Genomic DNA, 19,358 nt, shown 5'->3' with positions numbered 1-19,358 from the left:
GCCTCCTACAACCTCTTCCTTGTCCCGCTTTGCCTTTCGACGTCGTCGGGATAGATTTGTACGGCCCCCTACCAGTGACATCGAATGGGAATCGTTGGATTGTGACGGCTGTTGACCATCTAACCCGCTACGCGGAAACAGCCTCGCTACAATCTGGGGCTGCCACTGAAGTCGCCGATTTTTTTCTGCGCAGCATATATTTACGCCATGGAGCTCCACGCGTTCTGCTCAGTGACCGCGGCAAAGTCTTCCTTTCCTCTATTCTTGACGAGGTTCTGCGCGCCGCCAACACCATTCACAAGACAACTTCTGCTTACCATCCGCAGACCAACGGCTTGACGGAACGCTTTCATCGCACCCTCTCTGATATGATTGCAATGTACATCAACCCCGACCACTCGAACTGGGACGCAATCCTGCCGTTCGTCACGTTCGCTCATAACACGGCTACGCAACGCACCACTGGCTTTTCTCCCTTTTTCCTAGTCCACGGCCGCTCGCCGAATTTCGCTCTGGACGTCTCGTTCCTTTCGGCTCCCGCACCCTCCGCAGGTCCCTTGTCCGAAGTCTTTTTGTCTCGCCTCGCACACTGCCGTTATCGGGCCCGAATCAACACCGGCATCTCCCAGGAAGCTCGCAAGTCTCGCTACGACTCCACTCACCGTGCTGTGACTTTTTCCCCTGGAGACGAAGTTCTTCTATGGACTCCGCTGCGCGTTCCTGGCTTGTCCGAAAAATTCATGAGGCGCTTTCTTGGACCTTACAATATATATATATATATATATATATATATATATATATATATATATATATATATATATATATATATATATATATATATATATATATATATATATATATATAAGAGAAATAATTAAAAAAATACATTGAAGAACTTATACAGAGCCAACGCAACAACTGATTTGTAAATTAATTATTGACGCGAGAGCGGGTATGTTTTAAAAGGCAATCTATAAGATTAATAAAAGAACATCATTAAAAATTTCGCTAAACCTGAATGATAGCCTAATTGATGTGACGAAAGAAGCCATGCTTTCAAAGACCACCTGAAACGGTTCAAAGGTAATATTTTTAAATCAGTGTTAATATTGTTTCAAATAGAAATTCCACTGAAAAGGGCAGTTTGCTGACTATTTTTCTAACCTTTTGCGCTTTCTTTATTCTTTTTGCCTGCTGTAATATCAATCAAATCATAAATGAACCAATACCAATCGCAATTTATTTCAAATGTGATGCAAGTGCGAATACATGAAGCCGAAAGGGTACCATAGCGGCTTGGACTAAAATAGAACTTAACGTACGCTATGTGCTCGCGTACTCGGCCTACACCGTCAGGTTCACTCTTTATTATTTCATTGCATATTTTGTTCCACATACGACCTATGGGCGCCAGCTGTGGCTCAGCAGGAATCCGAGGTCCAGAGATAATGCCCTGCCACGGGAAATCGCGAGCCCTTTAAAAAGGCACTCACTAACGCGGTCGCTGTCCGGTCGGCTTTGTTCATTGCAGGTTTGTGGCTCCAGAACTGCCGTTCATCACGCCACTCGCCATGCCCGTCACCTTGTACACCATGATCGGCAGTCCACCCTGCGCCTTCGTCCGTTCTCTGGCCAAGAAGGTCGGCGTGGAGCTCGAGCTCAAGAAACTTGATTTCTCCAAGAAGGAGCATCTGACACCAGAATACCTTAAGGTTAGCAATCATGGTATCATCCCGTGTTATTTGAGAATGAACTGCGTTGTTTATCACCGCACATATACATCTGGGTCCAATTCACAAAACATTTATTCCGTAAATAGGTTTCCAATTTGTTAGCCGGTTTCGGTAATAACATATACCGCTTCATGATTTGCTGACATATTATCTTGCTAAAATAATTAGCGTAATACGTTTTTGTGAATACAGGCCCTGTTCTTTGTTGGGCTTAAATAAAGCTCAGTGCATAAGCTTTTAATAATTGGCTTTTTACCTTGAAGTACCATTTAAGGGTGTTAGCACTAGCTATCCCAGCGCTTGCCCGATATCGCAGTGCCCGAGGCTAGGTATCTTCGGGTAAGCCTTCAAATTGTTCTGACAAATTTCTGAAATCTGTTCTGTATAGAATTCTAATGCTCTTCAATTTCTATACAGAACGACTCCCGCGCTGACGGTGCATCCGCAATGTAGGTTATCATTGCAGAGCCATTGCTAAACCTCCTCCGCCTCGGTGGTACTCTGGTTACAATTTTCGGCTGCTGTTCCGAAAGACGCGGGTTAGATCCTGGCCATGGCTGTCGCATTTCGATGGAGGCTAAATGCTGGAGGCCCGTGTGCTGTGTTATGTCAGTGATGGCTAAAAAACACTAGATGGGCGATATTTCCGGAGTACTGCAGTACGGTTTGCCACGTAACATATCGTGGTTTTGGCACGTAAAACCTCAGATATTATTGTTAAAAGCACGCATTCTTTCCTTTCAAATTTCTAGCACCTTGATATTGCAATACATACTTTTTCTTTCTATTGTTGCCCTTGAGACCAAACTGTGAACATATAACGATGTGTGCAAATGCATGCTGTGTGTATTTACGCTTACATCGAGGGAGAGAAAACTGAGCCAGCCAACTTTCAGAATAATTTCAGACGAGGGAACATGAATCCTCATCGAGCATGGTTGCAGCATGTTAGTAATAGCCCGGTCATGTCACATTTAAACGGCGCCTTTTATGCGTGGTATTCAGGCCTTAAAGTCAGGGGGGACCCGGGGGGCCCGGCCCCCTCTCCATTTTTCAAGGAAGGGATCGGCCCCCCTTCAGCTGGTCAACTGCAGCAGAACAGCACTCATTCGACAAGCGCTGTAGTTGATTTTTTTTGGCAGTGGTACCTTGTGTGGGGAAATGGTAGCTCTCGAATTTTATTAAACATGATTTAGTCGCAATTGTTGAGTTTATGTAGCGCAACCAAAATAGGAAGACCTACTTCTGCATCCATTTCCTTGAGACTGTACATGGCGGGTCATGGCCCTGTTCGACTGGAATTCTTGGCTCAGCATACTGTTTCACGCGGCCACATGATCGTTAAGCTACGTACTCGTAAATTAGTTCGAAGGTTAACCTTGGTCTCTTTACGTTACCAGTCAATTTTCATTCATTTAATTGTGCATTCCGAGCCTGGTGTTACACCAAAGACGCATGCATTTTGCCTACTTCTTGAGGTTAATAGGTGCGGAAATAAAACAGCGTTGTCGTGCCTGAGGTTCTCGATGCAGCGAGTAAATTAATGGTCTGCGTTGCAGCTTGGCTATTTCCTTCGAGCTCGCATATGTCTAACCCTTACCATCCCGAGTTATTTTTGAAAAAGCCTTTCCAAAGTGCCAATTGCAAACTGATTGATTGGATCGGCACATTATATAAATTTCCTTAGAACACTCGGAGTAATATGGTAAAATCACGTTAATTCAAAGTCGTGGGAGACTACAATATTGCTCGAATTAAGCGGAGTTCGAATAAGCGGGTGTGACTGCTCAAACGGCAGAAAACAAAGAAGCCACCCGTCGACCCGTTATCACAAATTAGGCGCTACTACACGCCTGAGGTAAATTATTTCGTAAATCTAGTTCATGGAGCTCTAACAGCGAAAAGAAATAACCGATCAGTCAGTTATACGTCAGAAACAAGCACAGACATGCATTCATATCAGAGGTGAGCCTTAATGGGGAAGTATATGACGCTATCATTCTCCAAGGCAATTTTATTTGCATGCTAGAACTAACGTCATCAAAATTAAAAGCAATCAGTAATTTGCATTTGATTGCGCTTCTTCTGTCGTGACCCCATGGGCATCGTTTGCAGCTTGCTCAGGAGCTCCAAGGCAGCGTCCGAATTTTCATCTGCCGAGAAATGCTTCAGTTTCGGTGTTTTGTCTCGCTTTCCGCGACCATAGAGAACTCCCTCGCCGGCCCGCAGTTGTGGAGAACAGAGATCATCCGACCACGTACAACGAAACTACGCAGCACTTCTATCTCGGCAGAACAGACTTTCCCCTTCCCAACAAGAAATTAAATCGAGCGCAGGCATTGACTCTCAGGTTACTGCAGACGGGTTCGTATCCCAGCCCGGCTTCATTACATAAAAGTTATCCCGACATTTATCCCAATAGCTCCTGCAGGCACTGCAACGAATTCGCTAGCCTAGACCACATGCTCTGGCGTTGCCCCTCGTTACGGGGCACGGACCAATTCAATGAAGACAAGTGGCTATCCGCTACCAACAGCCCCGATGTCGGGGCTCAACTATGGGCTGTCCAGAGGGCCCACGATGCGGCGGTTGGGTTTGGCCTGACTGTCCCAACGTGGGAGCGGCCCACTGCGCGTTGAGTCGTGCACCTCAGGACTTACAATAAAGTTTCGCATCCATCCATCCATCGGTGTTTTGAATCTCTAGCAAATTCGGTTTGGTTTGGTTTTGAAACACATTTTGATCACTACGGGCCGACTTCTACGAGGAGCGCTGAAAACAAGGGGCTAGCCGTTCAAATGAACAAGATTTTGTTGTATTGTTATTTGTGCGACATTCATAAGATTCTGTTTATATAATTCGAGAGACAGTCTGCTTCCTCACGGCATGCACACACACACACACACACACACACACACACACACACATATATATATATATATATATATATATATATATATATATATATATATATATATATATATAGATATATATATATACTGGAGCATTTAAGCCCTGGTGGTATTGTCTTAAGATTCAGGGCAATTGTACCCATTATGAAATTTATTCTGTAAATTACTTCTAAAAAGACTCTCGCTTCTTTCCTACAAAAAAAAAAAAAACGTTGCATCAAATATTCGCGGGCGAAAATGACAGATGGTAATAAAAATACCCGCTTCCTCATTAATCTTTTTTTTTTTGAAATTGTAACAGTGTAATAAGTATTACGACTGAACGCACCGTTTGAACTGACGGCCCTGCATAGGAAAACGTTAGTATACACTACATATGACCATATGACTACATTTTCTCTTTTCTAGATAAACCCGTTCCACAAGGTACCGACGCTTGATGATTCGGGATTTATTGTTTACGAAAGGTCGGTACACGTACGAATATTTTTCCCATAAGTCTGGAAACGAGCACAAATTGTATGTACCTAAGGGTCTGAAACTGCGTCGCATCTATTGTACAATCAAATAAATTACAGTGCTGAATGCGGGCCTCAGACAGGCCTAGAACAAAACAAGAAACGTTAACGTACTACAGTAAGACCTCCTTAATTCGGACTCGAAGGGGTCTATCAAACAGTTGGAATTAAGCGGAGTAGGAATTAGCGGGCGGGCGCTAGAGCGAACGGACATCGCGCCAAACTACGAGGGCGCTATCCAAAGACGCCACCGCTGGACTCGTTAGCGGGAATTAGGTGCTACTACGCGTTTGTGGAAAATGATCTCTTTAGTTAAGTTCGCGGAGCTCTGACATCGAACAGAATTAATTGATCAGTCAATGATACGCCACAGAGAACGACCGACTTGCATTCATGCGAGCAGTAAGCAGCGTCCGAAGTTTAATCAGCTGAAAAACGCTAGTGTTTCATTGTTTTACATCTCTAGTAAAATCTAGTTTGGTTTGGTTCGCTTTTGCAACACATTGTGATCCCTCTGGGCCGACTTGTGCAAGGAGCGATCAAAACCACTGGCTCCCAGTTTGAATTAACCGTTGTGGATACCGACGCGTTCGAGTTATCGAGAGTGTCCCCCAGAGGAATACAGAGGGCCGGGACCAGGGCGTCGGTTCGAATTAAATGTAAGTTAGAATTAACCGAGTTCGTATGAACGAACTTTTACGGTATAAGTGAAAGTCAGCGTAGATGGCGCAGCGTTCTTGTACACGTTACCCAGCACTTACTGCAGTGTTGCACCACCGTGCTAAATGCTTTCAATTTCGTTTTGATTGATGGTAGTCGTACAGGTGCAACTTCCATGCGTGAACTTAGCTAATGTAAATAAATACTAAGAAACTATTAAAAACTAATAAAAAATGAAATTCATGCCCCTAGCTTTTCTCTGCGGAAGTTACCGAGGTTTCTAAATTTGTGCTCTCTCTTTAATAATAATAATATATATATATATATATATATATATATATATATATATATATATATATATATATATATATATATATATATATAGAAGGTCTTCCTGGATTCGGTAGGATTATAGATGCTCAAGTCAAGTGGACGAACGGACGAAAAACGATACTTTATTGCTAAAGTTGCGGCCGGGGACCGGCCTCTTCGTCAGGGCATGTGCGCCCTGACGAAGGCCGGTGCCCGGCCGCAACGATTAATATGGCGGAAATAATATGGCAGCTTTAATATGGCGGCATCATATTGCGCACTTTGGAAAGGCTCTCGGCAAGCGAGACCAGGCTGTGTGGCCAGCTGTTGGAATGCTGTGACCATTGTGTGCATTTTTAAAGCACCTTATAGCGAGCCGCATTCTGATATCTTGAATAGCTTCCTGATATCTGCACATGTTCAGAGGGAAAAAGAGATAAGAGTTCACGGGTGAAAATTAAAGCGAATTCATGTAAAGCGAACACATATTGTCCGAGCAACGCCTCCAAGTAACGTTGGAGAGAGACCATGCCCAGGGCTTTCTCGCTTTCTCACCGGAAAGCCTTCAAACTCCATCCGAATCAGTGTGTCAGGATTACGTCTGGACGAGGGAATGTAAGAAGGTTTCTTTTTATTTAACTTATGCCGTAGGGCATACAGGCGCTAACAAAAATAAAAGAAGCTATCAGCTTTAAGCAAGTGTCACGCTAAAAAAGGAACACGTCATTCACGTCTGGGAAGTAAATAAAATCCACGGCGACTACCTTGTAGCACCCTCACCTAATGCAAACTGATTTTCGTATATTTAGCATTTGTGGTTTTGCAGGCACCCCATTAGAGCTTTCATTTACGTCTATCAATAATTGTATATCAGAAGGGTTCCTGCGCGTGTACCCATATTTACGATGCCACCGTCGCCATTGAAAGCTTAAAATTGTATAGAGATTTCAAAGCGTAGAGCCGGCGCTTATTTATCTCTCGTTCTGTCTGATATTCTAGCATTGCCATAGCTTACTACCTGCTGCGTAAGTATGCTCCCAAGTCAGAACTGTATCCAGAGTGCGTGAAGCACCGCACTCGCATCGACCAGGTCCTTGCCACTGTTAACTGCACAATACAACCACACAAGATGGCCTTTTTCGTGAGTACCCGGTTTGCTGCACAATTCTTGCATTTCGGCCACGATGGGCCCTTTTTATTGGATTTTATAGGTTTTAAGACTTTTCACACTTTAATTCTAGAGCTGACAATGTGACACCTTCTTTGCTTTCAATTGTCTGACACCTGGCTATCACAGTCCATGTTTATTTTTCTTTATTTTTTTGCCTATGAGACCCAACTGTGAGCTGTACGCGATGACGTATGACGATGCGAACAAATGCATGGCTTGTGTATTTACGCTTACTTATAATCACAAAAAGTCCTGCTAGCCAGCATGGATTCATTATAAAAGAAGGTAGATATATAGGCTTCCGCACCCACAGGACTGAATACATGAAGACAACGAAAACGCTGACTGTCAACTGAAAAAGGCGTACTGCGGCGGAAAAGAAAGTAAACACACGACTTTTCTGCGCATGCGCAGGCACGGTACCGCCAACTGTCCATCCTTCTCTTGTAATCGTGCTTGCATGCCTACCTTCAGTGATAATGCACGCCTACTTTGGCGATACCTAAATTTAGGGAGATCATACAATTTTCATCCCCGCGTAATATCTATGTTACACACTTGGCGATGTAAATATATTTGACCTTAACATTGCAGTGCATAGAACGAGTACAACACACTAGATGAATAAGATCGATGTGCTACTTTAGTACAGTCCTCGTAAGCTTTTGGATTTCAGCTCATTATGTAGGCTTCATGAAGCAGCAAGTGATAATCCGCTATCGCCTCGCCCAGATGTTGTCATATTTTATTAGATATTTTGAATATTGTGTGAAAGAGGGAGGGGGGGCGCACTCACAAAAATAACTCTTGTTTCTCCTTACTTCGCCCTGTATTGCCTTAGACGGTTCTGCCTTAATGGACATAAAAAAATGTTCACTTTTTTCTAGCCATCGAGAATAGGTTTTTTGGAAGCAAAAATAAAAAAGGGACATATTATATGAGCAATGACATTTAGTAGAGCAAATATTTATTGGTAAACACATTCTCAGAATATGTACCCTGAAACTTTACTTCGGCATATCAAAAATGCAACAGTATAGGCTTGCCGCAACGTTTTACAAGCCTTAATCTGTATTTTGAAGCGCCAAGTTCAGCATAGCAAATAACATACAATATAATATTAACACAAATATATTACAGGTTTAATTAGTCGTAACATCACAGACACAGTGTAATACCGGACCTCTTTTACCATTTATATATATTCCGTATTCTTTTTCCCGTTGACCAAATAATGCTGGCGATTTCCAATAAAATATATAGGATACATTGATCAGTCCATTAGGGTGACTTAAATAAGGGCGGCAATGACCGTTAGTATATCACCCGGAGTCGCTATTCTACTAACTTGCACGCGCAAAAGCACTGATCTTCAGATCGCTGCTGTGATTCCTGCTGCTAGATAGCAGCCGGCTATCCATCGCGGCAAGGCGCACAATGGAGAGTACCCTTTCGTTTCTCTTTAACGGTTACACTCTCATTCGTTTCGATTGGCTGCATTCCTGTTCGCGCAACTGCCACGCTGGCCTAGTGGTTATGGCTCTCGACTGCTGAAGCGAAGGTCGCGGGATCAAATCCCGGCCGCGGCTGCCGCATTTTCAATGGAGGCGAAAATGCTTGAGGCCCGTGTACTTACATTTAGGTGGACGTGGAAGAACCCCAGCTAGTTGAAATTTCCGGTGCCCTCTACTCCGGCGTCCCTCATAACGTAAAACCGCTACAGACAGACAACGAACTTTATTGGATCCTGAGGAGTTACTGACAGGGCCGCCTAATGGGAGGCCCAACAATTATTATTTCCAACCTAACAATGATTATTATTTCCTCTTCGCGCGAAGAACTGAACATTGTGCTTTGAAATAACATGCATTAAATTTACTTATGTGTGCATATTTCTGTTGTATTCTTTGGTGTTTCCTTTGTGTATTGATCTCTGATTTCAACTGTCTATGCTCTACGACTGCTTTCCTGCTGAACAGTAGGTTTGTAGATTTCACAAGCCGCCCTTGAGCAGCTTTTATCTACAAACCTTCCATCTGTCTTGCAAGGTGGGAAAATAAAATTGAGATTGAAATTTATGTGCAGCGACCCCTTATGAATGAAAAGAGAAATCCGACCAGTGAGGAAATGACGTTGTTCGAAGAAAATGTGCTCAAGGGTTTCGAGCACCTGATAGGTGACAAAAAGTTCGCGGTTGGCGACCAGTTGACAATTGCTGATCTTCGTCTGTTCTCAAGCATGATTGGAATATTCGAGGTAAGCATCGTACGGCGCTTCCTTGTGAGTCCATTAAAATTGCGTGCAGGTGGGACGCAGTTGCACAGTTAGTGTGGCATTGCGCTGCTGAGTTCAGACAGCTTCGATCCTGGCAAAGTCAATCGTACTTTGGCGCGTCAAAGGAAAAAAATGAATTAAAAAAATTTTCACCCACTTCGACTTACGTGCGCATCAAACACCGGTACGTTCTCTATGTGATTCCGTGACCCTCCGCAAGGATGAACCTCATGGTAATGTCGTTGATTCGCACAGAACACCCAGTCATTTTAGATGCGAAGTATCTTAAGGTCGAGCTCAATCCGGTGGTGGTGGTGTGCGGCGTGACCACCGTCACTGCGCATGCGCATACCCTCTCCACTCCCCCCTCACCATTCCACTGCCGAAATTCTCTCCTGCACAACGCCGCGATGAGCTTGAGCGCATGCGCGTCTCCTCCCCTTCTCTCTCCTCTCCTACGCTGCCCCCCTCTCGTCCGCCTGTCGACCGCGTTCCCCGCTCGCCCTGTGAGAATTAACGGCCAGGCTAGATGGAAGACACGACGCGCGTAGCGTCCCTCTTCGCGTTCCACGACACGAGGTCGGTAGCATGCCCAACGAACGCCAACGGAACGCGATCGTGCAAGTGCTCCGGCTTCGCATCGCCTCATGGTCCCCTTTAGCGGGAGATGGTGTAATTTTTACAATGTATCTGCATTAGCGAAACTAATACTTCCCGTTAGCTTAAGGATGCCGGATGGAAATTCTGACGCCTTGGAATACAATGAAACGCACATGACTGATCCCCGATGAGCTTTAAGTATACCACCAAATTTTACCTAACGAAAAAGGAAGTGATATAAAGAGTATTCTTTAAGAACTCTTCGAATAAAAGGAAGCTTTCAGAGCATTGTTTGGAGCATGCATGTAATGCAGCTCACATGGGCAAGTCCGGTCAGTACATGACATTTTCCTACATAAATAATTGTTTACTATTGTCTATCTCAACGCGACTACGACGCTAGAGAAACGCGCAGAAAGTAGAGCACCGTGTGTACTTTGGATTCTCGGTTGAAGTGACGACTGTGATAGCATTCGTCGCTTCGAAGGGATGAAAATATAGGCAATTTGGCTATAAGAATAACTGCTTAGCGTCTCTTCTTAGCCACTGCAGTGTCACGATTAGTAATTTTTGCGCCGAACCTTGCTTCGCCACGTGTAAGCTCGGCAACTGCTGGTTTTACGTATCGAGCTCGGCTTTATCGTAGCAGAGTTATTCGCAAAGATTGCTTTTCGCATCGCCCTCATCTCTTCTATAGGCGTTAACTTAAATTTTACATGTGAGTGAGTGAGTGAGTGAGTGAGTGAGTGAGTGAGTGAGTGAGTGAGTGAGTGAGTGAGTGAGTGAGTGAGTGAGTGAGTGAGTGAGTGAGTGAGTGAGTGAGTGAATAAACTTTATTAAAAGTCCGGGCGAGGCGGGGGGAAGAGAAGATTAACCCCTGTCCCGTACCACTGTCCATCGATGATGATGGCGTCAGGTGACGGCTTCAAGCCCTTGGACCCGGGCGGCATCCTCGGCTTGTCATGTCATGATTTTCATGTTATGACCTGACATTTATGTTCTAAATATCTACGACACGTTACGTAGCGTGCATTTATAAAAGCACTGGATTTCTTAGCGAACGTCTGCGACTTTGAGCGTATCTATCTATCTATCTATCTATCTATCTATCTATCTATCTATCTATCTATCTATCTATCTATCTATCTATCTATCTATCTATCTATCTATCTATCTATCTATCTATCTATCTATCTATCTATCTATCTATCTATCTATCTATCTATCTATCTATCTATCTATCTATCTATCTATCTATCTATGAAAGAATTTTAAATGCCCAGAATGTTGCAAGGCTAACTATAGAACTGAATGTGAACAAAACTAACAATACAGTTGGGTGTTTATTTCATACCTCGAATACTTGCACAAACCCACACTGAGCTTCCAAGCAGCTGTTTTTATAAAATGCTGCGATGGAGGAGGTCGCGTTCCAAACGTTCGTAACTGACGTCTTGTCATCTCAAATCAGCACAACCCGAGTGCTGCACAAACATGGAAGCGCAAAATAATATTTAAAAAGAAACATGAACACATACCTCCGCATGGTACCCTCTTTTCTCCTGTCATATATTTAAACACGCGCTACCATGAAAACACATGTGGCCTTTATTTTACCGCGTTTCATACAGAGACAGCGGGCACAGCTTCTTTACCGTAGCGGTATGCGCGTGTTATAGCGTATGGAAAATATTTCCACACTCTGAATTTGAGACGGTACAAATTATGTACCATGGCAATGCTAGAGTTTAGCGGGGAAGTGAAGACCACTCGATTTTTGTACAGGAAAAAGGCGTCGGTTAGGAAGACATCTTTGATTGTTACGACACGTTACTTAGCGTGCATTTATGAAAGTACTGGGTAATCCTTTAAAATGCGAAGCATTTCTTAGCGAACTTCTGCGACTTTGAGCACATCTGTCTATCTATCTATCTAGCCGCCTACGACTTTGCGCTCTCCTGGCCGTTTCGTTAATCGGATGTATACCAAAATTGGTATGGAATAACATGACCATATTACGAACATAATGACAGGTCATAACATGAAAATCATGACATGCATGTCATGAACAGCATGATTTACATTCCACGGCCTTGGGGCTCTTGCGGCCATTCCGTTATTTCATATATACCAAAACTGATATGACGTGACAAGAGTTTATGGCGAACATAATGACAGGTCCTAACGTGCAAATCATGACACGCATGTCATGTGCGGCATGATTTACATGACATGGTCTCGGGGCGCCCGCGGCCGTTTAAATGAACGGATATATACGAAAACTGGTATGACGAGACATTTCTGTATGACGAACATAACTGACACGTGGTGACATGAAAATCATGACATGCATGTCATGTACGACATGGTTTACATGCCACGCTCATGGCGCACTCGCGGCCGTATGCTAAAGTGATATACACCAAAAGTGGTATTGTGCGGCGTGACTGTATGAAGAACATGAATAACAGGTGGTAACACGAAAACCGTGGCATGCATGTCATGTATGTCATGATTTACATGCCACGCTCATAATGCATTCGCGGCCGTTTCGCTGGCTTGAATACACCGAAATTGGTATTGCGCAACGCGACTGTATGACGAACGTAAATTAGGGGTGGTAACATGAATATCATGCCATGCGTGTCATGTACGACATGATTTACATGCCTCGCTCATGGTGCGCTCGCGGCCGTTTCGCTAGATTGATATACACCAAAATTGGTATTGCGCTATGTTACTGTATCAAGAACACGAATAACAGGTGGTAACATCAAAACCATGACATGCATGTCGTGATTTACATGCTACGGTCATGGTGCATTCGCGGACGTTTCACTAGCTTGATATTGCCAAAATTGGTGTTGCGCGACACGCCTGTATGACGAACGTGAATGAGAGGTGGTAACATGAAAATGGTGATAGGCAAGTCATGTACGACATGATTTACATGTCACGCTCATGACGCACTCGCGTTCGTTTCGCTCGCTTGATATGCACCAAAATTGGTATTGCGCAACGCGACTGTATGACAAACATATATGACAGGTGGTAGCTTGACAATTATGATATGCATGTTATTTACGGCATGATTTACATGCCACGCTCATTGTCCGATCGCGGCCGTTTCGCTAGCTTGATATACACGAAAATTGGTATTGCGTGACGCGAATGTATGACGAACATAAGTGACAAGTGCTAACATAAAAACCATGACATGCATGTCATGTATGGCATGATTTACATGCCACGCTCATGGTCGGACTCGCGGCCATTTCGCTTGTTTTTTTTTCAGTTTTCTATTTCGAATTGCTTTTTTAGGCTGCATGAGTGATTGAGCGTAGTTCGAATTCTTGTCATACATTGTCTGAAGAAGGTGACGCTACTTTAGCGACTATTCGCAATTTGAACTAACTAAAAAGCCCAATTCTTTAACTGAAAGCCTCCGCGTTACGCCTGCTTAAAAGAAATCGTAGCACTAATCTTGCATTCCAGATATTCCCCCTCAAAATCTGATGCCAAGTATTTGGTAGGATAGTTAATCGCTACATTCTGTGTAAGAGTTGCGATTTCTACCAAACAGGCATCCCTTCACTACTTGCCGACTTCAATTACGTAATGGCAACATGTGCAGTAAAGGGAATAAAACTAACAGGATATTTTAAGCATTCGGCTAACACCACTCGAACGCGAAAGTCATCTTGCTTTTTTTTTTCACCTCAGTCAATGTATTGATCCTCCCCCGCTCGCCTCCGAAAGCTTTGCGCACCAAGCGTGGTTTTGCACTGCCTCCGTTATCGGCCCACCTTTTACCAAGTGACGATTTCATATGATGACGTCATGATGCGAAGTCACGTTATGTGACACGATCACAATGACGTCTTGATGACGTCACAAATTCTAACGATTTAGGACGTCGAAATGACGCCATATGGTGACGTCATCACGTGATGATGACTGTTTGTATCATACGTGTTGACGCCGACGGCCAATTTTCGCGTTTAATGAGGCATCGAAGGCTTTCTCCTTATTAAAGCCTATTCATTGTTCACAATTATTGTGGTTTGTCACGCATGTACCCTCCACATCTTCATTCATTGATCCTGAAGAGGCGGAACAAGGTTGCCTATAAACGGTGTTCTTTAAAGGTGGAAGAAATAGCAATACATGTAAATGCTGGGAATATTGCCAATTCTTAGACCGGCTGCCTGCCCCATGCTTAGAACAGGGGTTGACTAGAATAAATACATAGAAACAACACTTAAAAAAATAATAAAACAAAGAAAAAAAGCCATACATATTATGAATGCTGTAAGAGCTAAGGCTCTGCAACAGTTTTCAGCGCACCAAACTAGAAACTGCAGTTTCATTCTGCAAACTGTCTTTACATTTCAGATGCGTTTCCTTGACAAGGTCAAGTTTGCGAAGTTGCGCGATTACTGCGAGCGCGTTTTGCCCGAAATTTCCGGCTACGACGAGATCTACGAGCCAGTCCTCGCCGCCACGCGAGAGCGTTGGCCCCACTTGACGTGAGCCACAATGTCTGGAATACCGTCCGAGTGAATCTTCGGCAAAGTTGGGTGGAATAAAATGTGAACCACGTTGTGCTTAGGAAAATAGCAAATAAAAAATAATATTCATAATCTTTCGGCACTCTAACAGTTTATTTGTACGTGCACTTTTTGTAAGCGCATTCGATATGCTATCCAACATATCATATAAAAGCTCGAGCGAGCGAGAGAGAGAGATAATAACTTTATAAAAAAAAACGAACTCCAGTCTGGGTCCACTGAAACAATCAATGTGAACTGGTACACCGCATCGCGGAAAAAAAGAAGAAACAGCCGAGCCGGCGAGACGAAAGGACAGAGTGGTATGTCCTTTCGTCTGGCCGGCTCGGCCGCTTCTTCTTCTTTTCCCGCAGTGCACTGTACCAGTTCAAGTACTACAAACCTACTTGCCCGATCTTCAACTCTTGAAGCAACATCTAGTCATGAGACAGGCCTAGAAGTTTCAGGTGTTTGATTTGTACCATCTTGACGTCTGGGAGGAGTCCGTCAGCCACTCCTCCAGGGTCGCATGTCTTAGTTTAGTAGGTATGTGTCCGAGGCTCACTCAACAATACGCAGGCTTTTGCACACTAGTGAAGACAGAAATTTTTTTCGGCTAGGAGGGGGGGGGGGCGAGGTTCAACCATCCTTTTTGTATGTTCGTGCGTGTTTTTGTAGGTGAACGTGTATATACACACATGCAAAAGTGAAAAAAATTCGCGGAAAGATTAAATCGCCCATCTTCCCCTGGATACGCCAGTGCTTGTCTATTTGCCGCACTTCTGTGATACCGAGAAAACTTGTATTTTTCGCCTATTCATTAGGTTTTCTTTTGCCATAAGCAGGATATTCTTCAGAGTAAATTGCATTTTGTCATTTTAGGTAGGTAGGAATTCCCTCTCCAACAGCATTTGCACCCGTAAACGCGTTTGATAAATATAGCATGGGAAAAAATTAGCCGTCACCCCGCCCCGCGAACGTGAATGTCCAGTGAAGCTGTATCAAACACCACACATGCTGACTGGGGGGAGGGGAGGGGGTATGTTTTATTATTACTTTAGAGTAATGGTAGTAATATTCGATGTGTGCTCGCTGTGGTTGACCGCGGTTGGATTCGCGACCATTTTCAGCAAGATGAATTTGTTCCTGTCGTCGGGCATTGTGTTGACGCTCTTCTTCTGGTGTCTTTAATTTCCGTGGTCTACCCATGGCAGTCTTAGAATGAACTGAATGAGTTGCTAGACGGGTCAGCCTTTCATATATGAAAGCAGGAAACATACGCCTGGAGAAGGAAGGGCCGTTTGACGTCATTCTAAGCCCTCACGTGAAGTGCAAAGCAGTTGCAACCTCATCTTTACTAGGAACGCGTGGGAGGTTGTTCCTAATGTTGACCGGCGCCTTATCATCCATCATACGGCTTTGATGCTTCTACTCTGATTTTCTTTATTGAAACGAATACTGAGCACTATGCTGCATGCCTCGTTGCAAAGAAAGATATGCCGTTTGCCTTGAATTGTGAAGGGGCCCCTATACCACCCAGCGGTCGAAATGTATGTAGTTGCGGCGTTACAGTTGTGCACGAGTCTACAGCGAAGGGTAACGGAGTTGCACGCGTTTGCTCTTTGCTTCGCTGCTCTGAATTCGTCGGCTCGTCTGTTGGTTGTTTGGTTTCTAGAAGAATGGCTCAACCCACCACGCGGATCAGCCATGACGCGTGGGGCAGTAGTATTCGTGAAAAGAAACAGAAAAAAAATGGATATGCGAAAAAGGTAACTTACATGGAAGCAAAAATATTAGTGCTATTTTTATTTTCCTTACTAAATGTCAATTAAAGAAATGCGGGAATTTTAAGGGCTTGTTTTTTTTTTGCTAGGCACAACATTATTAGAACTAAAACAAGAAAGCCAAAGAAAGTATAGGGCATTTCATTTGTACTAATTATGACGTAAAAGTGAAGAAATATTATCAACAGGTTAACTACATAGAGCAATATAGCAGACGCCAAAATTTAGTAATTTGTTGTCTGCCATACAGTCAAAACGAGCACCTGCTTGATAAACTGAACAAACAGCGAAACAGTTAAACCCTGCCGAGCTCACACGAGCAAATATTGAAGGCTGGCATAGGCTTCCGCCTAAGGCAGGCAAAGAACCAGCGGTGCTCGTTCTTTTTGGCGAAGGAAGGCTATTTGAAGACCACAAACTCAGATGTCAACCTCCTAGATATTATGACAGCAGAAAACGGGAATCTTTTATGGCTGATGTGATCTATGACAGAAGAAAAGCACTGAGTTTGTCTGACACGTCTTTTTCCCCTGATGATTGATTTATCCAGTATAAGTTATTATAACAGCAGTATTTTGAATTGTGCTTGGCATTGCCGTTTTTTAAACCCGAAGGATCATTTGCCTATTTTTCATGTGAATAGCAGGAGCTTGAGTGGCAAGGGCATTGCATTTCCCCCGGTATTGCATGAAATGGAAAAAGTTGCACTTTATCGGAGAGTTTCTCAAGCACTCCCCGAGTAAACCAGGTCAGTTTGTCTTTCTGAATGTGCTGAAGTGTTGGCGAAGGAAGGAAAAGGCGCCTGTAGAGAGTTGAACCTAGAACCAGTGATTAATTACCTGCCATCAAATGGTCTGTACTGTGTCGAGTCGGACAAGGAAGGCTTCTTGGTTATTCTTCCACAAGACGTATTTAATGCGAAAGCAAGTGGCACCGTGTTGAAGAACTGTGCAAGTTCAAGCGAAACCGGCTAGGGTGGAACAGGAAGGCATAGAACTTCTAAAAGGGTTCAACCTTGAATCTTTCGCTGAAAAAGTCAATAGGTGCAAGGGTTCGCTCCTGGAAGTCTTCTACACGGCAAAGACACACAAGCCCCATATCTCTTTCAGGGCCATAGTTTCCGAGCGTGGAACATGGTTGTATGTCCTCTCAGGTTAACTTCATCTGGAAACTTTGAAGTTAGACGAATCTCTGGTTGTGTCAAGCTCCACGGAAATCGTGAACTATGTGAAAGTGCATGAGCTGGAAGGGTTTTCTGCCTTCAGTATTGATGTTGAAGACTCATTTTACAGTATACCCCAAGCCCAGCTGATCGAAAGTGTTGAGCAGTGCATTTGTGAGGACAATGACAAGCAGTCTTTTCACAACAGATGTGGCATTTGTGTAGATAGCTTCCTTAAGCTTTTGAGTTTTTAGCTTAAAGCCACCTTTGTCGGGTTTGCAGGAGGCGTTTTTGTACAGAGATCAGGAATATGCATCGGATGAAGAGTGGCTGCGGTTTTATGTAACATTTTTTTGGCAAAGGATGACAGAAACGTGGATCGTAATCTTTGCGGTCTTGCACGGACTATTTTTATGTACGTCGATAATTACATTATTTTTACCGAATCGGGCATGGCAACATCGAGGACGATTGACATTTTAAAGGTTTTTAGAGAGCAAGGAATGGGATTGTCCTTCAGTACAGAAACTGCTGTTAATGCTTCGATAAAATTTTTAGATTTTTAGATGTCCAGCTTACTTTTGGTTGAGGACATATATGTTGGCAATATAGTCCCAGGAGCGTTAAGCCTTTGCCGGATTACCGGTCGGCCCACTCTAAGATTGTTAAAGATGGCATAGCCGTATCTGCTCTGCGATCAGCCCTGACGAAATCATGTGAACATATGATGGAAGGAAGCGTTAATGTTCAGTTGAGCAAACTTAGGAAGGCGGGCTACCCGAACCAGACGATGGTTCTCGCATGTATAGCCGGCTTTTGCGGCAGCTAAAGAAATTGATGGCAGGGCAGCGGCTAGGCGTGACGTAGCCGAAAGCAATAGACACGGGGAAGTTTGCGGTGATACCTTATGTGCATGAGTTGTCACATCGTCTAAAAAAGGTGGGCGCACGGCATGAGGCGAAGGTGATGTTTTCCGCAGAACACAAGGTGCGCGGCGTATGCCCCGCGGTGTGCAGACGCATAGAGTCGAGGTCTAGAACCAGTCCAGTATGCAGCATTAACCACACCTACAGACACGTGCCTTGCGCCTCGGGAGTCATGTATAGCATCACGTTATCATGTGGCCGCGTTTACGTTGGCCAGGCGGGCAGATGTCTGAATCTGCGCCTTAATGAACATAGGAACGCAGTTAAAGGCCCTGCATTTTCGAAACACCTTGGCTGGATTACAGGGACTGCGGGTGCTTCGCGGATTTCACAGGCACCGCAGTTTCATTCCGTCACAAGGACAAGATTACAAGGGCCTGTGAGGCCTTCCAAATCAAAAAAGAAGGACATAGATGTGTGAGGCAGACGTCATTGGCACTAACAGATAAACTTTCTTTTCTTGGCCACACCGATTAGCGCCTTGCAATGGCCAACAGATGTGTTATCACCTCGCCATGTTAGGCCTTGAAGTAATGTGTGACATATAGTTTAGTTATGTTTTTTCTGCGCAGTGACGCATGCGTGGGACTCTGTGTTATTTTCTTTTCTTCCGTTTATCCTTGATTAAACTTTAGCTTAAAGTTAGCGCTTGTGTTGTCGTGTTCTTCTCCCTTTGTCACCGTTGTAAGTGCGTGCTAGCGAGCGAAGATGAATACCTACCAACTCGCCCAGTTTTTTGCTTTCTTGTATGGAATT

At 44.0% G+C, this 19,358-nt stretch overlaps 1 protein-coding gene across 1 annotated transcript; it reads left to right on the top strand.

Annotated features, from left to right (window-relative positions):
- Positions 1-1,534: 1,534 nt before the first annotated feature.
- Positions 1,535-14,713, top strand: LOC119390770 (glutathione S-transferase 1-1-like). The gene is made up of 5 exons (XM_049415360.1): positions 1,535-1,712; positions 5,054-5,112; positions 7,135-7,276; positions 9,392-9,562; positions 14,576-14,713. Exons 1-5 carry the CDS (start codon positions 1,572-1,574, stop codon positions 14,711-14,713), a joined length of 651 nt encoding a protein of 216 aa, XP_049271317.1. The 5' UTR covers positions 1,535-1,571.
- Positions 14,714-19,358: the final 4,645 nt, after the last annotated feature.

Source organism: Rhipicephalus sanguineus, chromosome 4 (genome assembly GCF_013339695.2).
Source record: "Rhipicephalus sanguineus isolate Rsan-2018 chromosome 4, BIME_Rsan_1.4, whole genome shotgun sequence".
Lineage (NCBI taxonomy): Eukaryota > Metazoa > Arthropoda > Arachnida > Ixodida > Ixodidae > Rhipicephalus > Rhipicephalus sanguineus.
This window is presented reverse-complemented; position numbering and strand designations above follow the sequence as displayed.